This window comes from Nestor notabilis, unplaced genomic scaffold (genome assembly GCF_000696875.1).
Source record: "Nestor notabilis isolate BGI_N333 unplaced genomic scaffold, ASM69687v1 scaffold5415, whole genome shotgun sequence".
Taxonomy (NCBI): domain Eukaryota; kingdom Metazoa; phylum Chordata; class Aves; order Psittaciformes; family Psittacidae; genus Nestor; species Nestor notabilis.
This window is the reverse complement of record NW_009927752.1, coordinates 1-6818: the sequence shown is the minus strand read 5'-3', so window position 1 is coordinate 6818 and position 6818 is coordinate 1. Positions and strand designations below refer to the sequence as shown.

The 6818-nt window shown below is 45.7% G+C and overlaps 1 protein-coding gene across 1 annotated transcript in view; it reads left to right on the top strand.

Moving 5' to 3' along the window:
- The window catches only part of NUP62 (nucleoporin 62kDa), a gene marked incomplete at its 5' end in the record, with an annotated part of 7036 nt that extends 1174 nt beyond the window's left edge, over window positions 1-5862 (top strand). The window contains 8 exons of the mRNA XM_010014185.1: window positions 43-57; window positions 388-496; window positions 647-791; window positions 1149-1198; window positions 1318-1452; window positions 2111-2222; window positions 2896-2962; window positions 5646-5862. Of these exons, the coding sequence (XP_010012487.1) occupies window positions 43-57; window positions 388-496; window positions 647-791; window positions 1149-1198; window positions 1318-1452; window positions 2111-2222; window positions 2896-2962; window positions 5646-5737 (725 nt within the window). The remainder of the gene's footprint in view (window positions 1-42; window positions 58-387; window positions 497-646; window positions 792-1148; window positions 1199-1317; window positions 1453-2110; window positions 2223-2895; window positions 2963-5645) is intronic.
- Between the last annotated feature and the right edge of the window lie 956 nt (window positions 5863-6818).

The following is a 6818-nucleotide window of genomic DNA, read 5'->3' as shown; positions in this document are numbered from 1 at the left end:
AAAAGTCTTCTGGATGTCTTTTGTTTACTGTTGGGCCCCCTTCCACTGGGACAGCCAGTCTTGGGACACCTGGGTTTGGGTTAAAAGCTCCTGGAACAACAGCTGCTGCCACAACAAGCACTGCCACTGGTAAGGACTAGATGCAGAAAGTAGCTGAGGAGAAGGAAGCCTGACTGAGTGCTCTGTGGTTGCATAAAGGAAACATCGACATTGATGTTCTAGAAAAGTAAACAGATTAGCTCCTCCTGATTTGTTTTTGTTCCCTTCAGAGGGGCCTGGTTGAGCTCACACAGCACTGTGCTTAGAAGTGCACACTGGACCTGTTCCCTATTTGTTTGATAGCAGATGAGTCCTCATCGCTTGCTTGACCCAAATCTCTTCTTTCAGGCACCACTACTGCTTCTGGCTTTGCTTTGAATCTTAAGCCACTGACTACAACTGGTGCCACTGGAGCTGTGACTTCTACAGCTGCCATCACCACAACAACAAGCACCAGGTGAGTAACTTGGTACAAGTGACTGTGTCCTGATGAGGGCAAGAGGCAGTATCAGTGCTGGTGCCTGGTGGAGCAGGGGGAGGTGAGTGGTGCCATGTTTACGTGTTGGGTTTGATCCTGTGCTCTGCACTGTCTCACGCTTCCCCTCAGTGCGCCTCCGGTGATGACCTATGCCCAGCTGGAGAGTTTGATAAACAAGTGGAGCCTGGAACTGGAAGACCAGGAGAAACACTTTCTCCATCAAGCTACACAAGTTAATGCCTGGGATCGGATGCTGATAGAGAATGGAGAGAAGGTAAAGTGACATCAAGCGTAACCTGGTTTGTCAGCTTAGAGCCTTAAAGGCCTTTAATGTTACAGGTGCAGATGTGAATTATGTCTGGGTGGTTTTGAAAGACTCACTGTGTGTCTGTTCTGGTTGATATATGTTGATGCTTGTAAATCTGTGAGTTTGCACTATGATAACAAGTTATTTTATGGTGGAGTTTCAAAGCTAAACCTCTGTTGTTCAAGTTTGGTCTGTAAATCTTTATGTAACTGTTTCTTGCTTTAGTAGACATTTGTATTTTGTTGACTTTCTTGGATCCACCAGTCTTCTTTTTAATTCTTGATTTGATTTTGAATTTTCGTAGTATAACTCGTTGTGTTTCAGATTTCTTCATTGCACAGAGAAGTAGAGAAAGTGAAGCTTGATCAGAAAAGGTATGAGATTACGAACGCTTGAAGTAATGCAAAAAACCCCAAAATCTTCTTGCGTGTGGAACAGCAGCTGTAGAATGTACATGGCCTCTAAGTGGGTTGGTAAACATTTGTCTTTTCAGACTGGATCAGGAACTGGACTTCATTCTGTCCCAGCAGAAGGAGCTTGAAGACTTGTTGACCCCTCTGGAGGAGTCTGTGAAGGAGCAGAGCGGGACCATCTACTTGCAGCACGCAGATGAAGAACGGGAGAGGACGTAAGGCACAACTCTGTCTTGGACATGTGCTGAGCAAACTAATGTGATGATCAGTCAGCAAGATGTAGAGTTGGGATGCATGACAGTGTTGGTCTGTCAGAGGCCTTGGTCAAGCAAGTAACCCTGTTTTCTGCATGGCAGCATAGCTTTTACGCATTAGAAACAGGAGAATTGCGAGTGGAAGCCCTTGAATCAGCATGAAAATCTCTTTGGGTGTTGTTGTCTAATCAGCTGTCTGGGAGCAGGTTACTAATTTTGGCATAATCTGTGAAAATTAATGATTATTTAGTAATTGAAGTGATGAGAGCAGAATGCACTAAGTAGGGCTCAGGCATGATTATTAGCTTTAAGTGTTGAATTGTAGCAGGGTAATTACAAGAAATGTTGGCTCAAGAGGGATAAGTATTTTGGAATCCAGGCTAGTTTCATCCTTCAGTTTTGACAAGACTCTCCAGAAAGTCCCCCAGACTATTGCTTGTCTGTCTCCATATATCTATCCAGAGAGAAAGAGGTTAGGAGTTACCTCATCTGTGTGCTACCGTTCTTCTTGGGGTGCTGTTCCCACATGTCTGCAGCATTACTTGAAAGGCATGACTGGGAGCAGGTCTTCTGAAATTCACTTTAAATATTCTGACCTTCAGTTTTGTATGTTTTGCAGTTACAAACTGGCTGAAAACATAGATGCTCAGTTGAAGCGCATGGCTCAAGATCTGAAGGACATCATTGAGCATTTGAATACGTCAGGAGGCCCAGCAGACACGAGTGACCCGGTAAATCCAAGCTTTATTCTTTGCATGTTAGTGAGAGACAAAGGATATTTATACCATTCTAACTTTTTCCACTTTTGGATGCTCATCTGCTTGAAGTTTCAACCTGGGAAGGATGTTTTGTTTTGTCCTTTGGTTGGTTCTCTTGTCATAAAACTGGTGTTATAACACAGCGCAACCAGCCTGAGACACGCAGTTACTCTGCAGTTCTATTACTAGATTTCAGAGTACCACATTCTGTAGGAACCCTGGTTATCTGATGTCTTACTTCTGCAAGATTACAGCTTGTTTCAGAGGCAGCCCATAACCTTGTGGCTATCTGCTCCACTACTTGCATCTTTCTTGTAGCAAAATTTCCCTTCAGTGTTGCAGACTGAGTTTTTTCCCATTCCTTTTTGCTTTTTCAACCTCAAGCCTGAGGTGATGAGTGTGGTTCCTGGGTCTGAATTGGAATAAGCTGAAGCCACAGGCACTGAACCTGAAGGTGAAGAGAAGCAAGCAGCTCAGGTGCTGCACAGGCTTCCCTGGGGCAGTGGTTGCTAAGTAAGCAGAGCTGTACACATGCGAAACTGGGCTGCATGGTGCTCCAAAGGCAGGGACAGGGAGTGTGTGTCTTTTACTGCTCTTAGTTTTTCTGTAGAGTAAGAACTGACTTGTACCTCCTCTTTCTGCTCAGCTTCAGCAGATCTGTAAGATCTTGAATGCACACATGGATTCATTGCAGTGGATTGACCAGAACTCAGGTGAGAGTTGTCCTGCAGCTTTTTGGGAATGTAAATAGAAAGCATGGAGCATGTGTGCAAGTGTTTCTTGAACACAAATGAATTCCTGAAGGTCCCTGAGGAGCCTTCTCCCCCTCTCCTTCAGTGATACTGTCCTCTTTGTGCTTGAATTCTGATGTGCAATGGAGGCCTCTACTGAGAAGTACTTCCTGGCAACTGCCAATGTTTTCCTGAAAATGGGTTTAAACTTAAACAGGGGAAGTTTAGATTAGATATAAGGAGGAAGTTCTTCACAGTGAGGGTGGTGAGGCACTGGAATAGGTTGCCCAAGGATGTTGTGAATGCTCCATCCCTGGCAGTGTTCAAGGGCAGGTTGGACAGAGCCTTGGGCAACATGGTTTAGTGTGAGGTGTCCCTGCCTGTGGCAGGGAGGTTGGAACTAGGTGATCTTAAGGTCCTTTCCAACCCTAACTATTCTATGAAAAGGACAGATTGAAACGCATCAGTGCAAAGCAGAGACTTGAAAACCTTGTGCTTTGTTCTGTCAACCTAAGGTAAAATATTTCAATCTCTCAAATGTTGTGGGGTTTCCCTTGGAAATAGGAAAATGTGAGAGGGGGTGTGCGTGTGTTTAATGTTCTCATGCACCCACCCCAACGGGGAAGCCAAATCCAGGTAAGGCTGAGCAGTGTGCATTTGTCTGCAGGCCCTGTCACTCTGGAGCTCCAGTGTGGAAGTTTCACAGGAGCAGTAAGTTGAGGTGTAGCACAGAGCAGATGGAGTACTTGGTGTTGTTTCTTGTCTTGGGTTTGCCCTTAACTCTAGTGTATGATGGTGCCATACTAAAAGCAAACAGAGAAAGGGGCTCTTCTCACCGGTAGTGCCTCCTGGTGAGGGGTTCAAGAATTCTACACGGGTTTGGGTGCCAGCAGCCACACGGGGGCATGGCAGAACAAAGCCGAGCTCCTCTCAGAAGCTCCGAATTGCGTTGTGTGCCTGAGTGCTGTGGAAGTGCTCATGCCTGGTGTGCTTCTTGGGTGAAAGCAGGCACACTACTGTCCCTTTTAAACAGTATGACTGGTGTAGGTCGGGATTTAATTTGTCCTTTTCTTCCAGAGCATGTATGCTAACTTCCACATTCCAAACATGCCTTTATCTGGAAATCTGGTGCAGCTCCTGTGGATCAGAATTCTGACTTTACAGAATGTGTGAAAATGGCAATCCACTTCCTTTAAATCTTTCTAGCAAGGAGACCCATTTTCCCCCTCTGTCATTCGGTACCAAAGAAAGTGTCTTACCGGTTAATAACGAGTCAGTCTCTTTGTTGGGAAATGTACACCTAAAGCAGCAGTTCACCCTCAGTTCACCTTCAGGTGAGACAGAAGCAGTAAGCTGAAGAAACTGCTGGTTTTCAAAAAGGTTAATGTGTGTCTCTGTTCCTGTGGGGTCCTAGGCAAGGAGAAGCATTCCTGTTGCTCTCCAGTGATATGCTGGAAAAATGATGCAGTCTTGCCTTAAGCCTTCATGTAGCCCTTGCCATCAGTACATTGAGTAGGCCTGGGAAGGATGTGTTCCTTAACATCTTTTTTGTATAGGAAAGATATTAACAACCACCCCCCAACTCAGAACATGGACATCTGTGCTGTGGGTGTTACTGATTTTTGTTTCCTGTGGAACACCTCCAGGACTGTTCCACAACATCCTGGGATTTTTTCTAGGCATACCTCTATGCAGTGGCTGTTAACTGGTCTGACTTGTCTAACAACAACATGCGACTGTGGCAGTTACTGAGAATGCCACCACTTGAACATAGATGGAGGATGGTGTTGCTTCCACAACGGAAAGGAGTATTTGGACAAAGCCTTGTTCTGACCTTCTAGCTCTTCCTGAGAGAACCAGCAAGTCTTCTCTTTCATACTTACAGCTAAATTACAAGTTAAGCAAGAGCTCTATGAGACAGTGAAGCACGCTGCCATCTTCTGCCATAGCCATTTTTTGGCATGGTGTATGCTTGAAAAGTAACAAACTGGAATGTGTTGGTTAATATGTTATGGAAGATTCTGGGTTTGGCATGCTGTATGAACTAACACCTAACCTGGAGTCTCTATCTCTAAGCCACAGGCTGACATGATGCCGTAGCCCTGTTGATTATGATAAGATTTCATGGAATGAAATTAGAAATTGCTATAGCTTGTTCCAAGATATTTTTGTATATTGTGGTACCTGCTGTGTTTAAAGTTGGTGATCAGTCAGTGCCTTATGTATTCCCAAATTGGTGATGTGCAAATAGCAGCTCATCTGTGTTGTGGCTGCGAGTGCTCTGTAGCCCTCCTGTGCGATTGCACTGTCTTTTCTGTATTCCCAGAACTTAGTGAATCTCTACTGGAGAGTTAGAGGCTTGTTATGGCTGTGTGATACCCTGCAAGAAAATATGTGTATGTACTTTGAACAGATGGTGTAGTTCATCTGTAATTTGTATAATTCAAAGCAAATTTTAGCAGGAGGTGAGAAGGGGAAACTAGACACTCTTCTTTGCCTTGGAGGATTACCACTGCTCTGTGTTGGGATTTCCTCCTCCTTTGTGCACTGTCAAGGCTGTGTGACTGCCAAAATGACAATGTTTTTCTTTCTCCTTCTTCAGGCCAAACTCTGCAGGGTCGTGGTTCAGGGTGATTCTAAGGTTAATCTCTTGTTTCTCCCACAGCCGTGTTGCAGAGGAAGGTAGAAGAGGTGACAAAGGTCTGTGAGAGCCGCCGCAAGGAGCAAGAGCGCAGTTTCCGGATCACATTTGATTGAATCACTCGAATGGTTTAACCTAAAATCTCCCCAAAAAAAGAGAGGTTGTTGGGGACCAAGTTTAAAATCGTTACGTGGGTTTGTTTCTTTTCCTGCAGTAAAACATGTTGTTTGTTCCAGAGCCAGTCTTTGCAGTGTCTGCCTGGAATTCACCCACTCCAGTCTGAGAGACTGCATCAAGTTTGTGCAGAAAGTCTGTGCTCTTTGTTCTTGGTAACTGCCTGCAGAGTGGTGAGACACACACATACTGACTGCCCCTGAGGGACTGAAGCAGTAGGTGGCTCCCTGGCTGAGCTCCCCAGTTCAATGTAACCTGAGTATGGTCAAGTGGGACTTTGTGAACTTTTATTCGGGTTCTTCAAGAGAATGTTTGATGAAGAGCTGTCCTCGGCAGGAGCTGCAGCAGTCTGGGACTCAACCCTGCGACTGCTGGCTGGAGTCTGTGTTCACGTTGGGTGTGCTTCCACTGGTGAAAGTGGGCCTTGATTTCTGTGCTTTGACAATAAACTGCTTTTGTGCTGGTACCTGTAAGCAGCGTTTCTATGCAATTAAAAGTGACTCGATGTGCCAGTAGAATAATGGTACTTGTGTGGTGATGTGTAGTGCAGCTTGTTCCGTTCCAAGGGTGCAGGAATGGACTATGAGTCTGCTGTAACACTTCATAACAGACAGTGGCTTGTCACTGCTGTTTGATGAAGTGTGATGATAGGAACGTGCTTTATTTCCTTCAGGCTGAAAACTTGCCCTCCCATTCTGTGGTCACAATCTCTCCTTAGTCTGGGGCATCTAATTTCTCCCTCAAGCAGTTGTTACCCTACAACTACCTTCTAGCTGCACCAGTAAGTCCCAGCCCTTCTGAGGCTCTTTGGTTTTAGTCACGCTGGGGTAAGCAGAGGTTTGTTCTCAGTCACCACGGCTGGGCTGGGCGGCAGTGTGCAAAGCACAGCACTTAGCAGGAAAGACTCACCCTGCACTCATCGTCTTCCCGAGCATCGCAAAGCAGTGGGGCAAGGCCCTGCAGAGACGGGGCTGAGGAAGCGCTGTCCGTATCGATACCCGCTGCTCGCCTGTGCGGGAACAA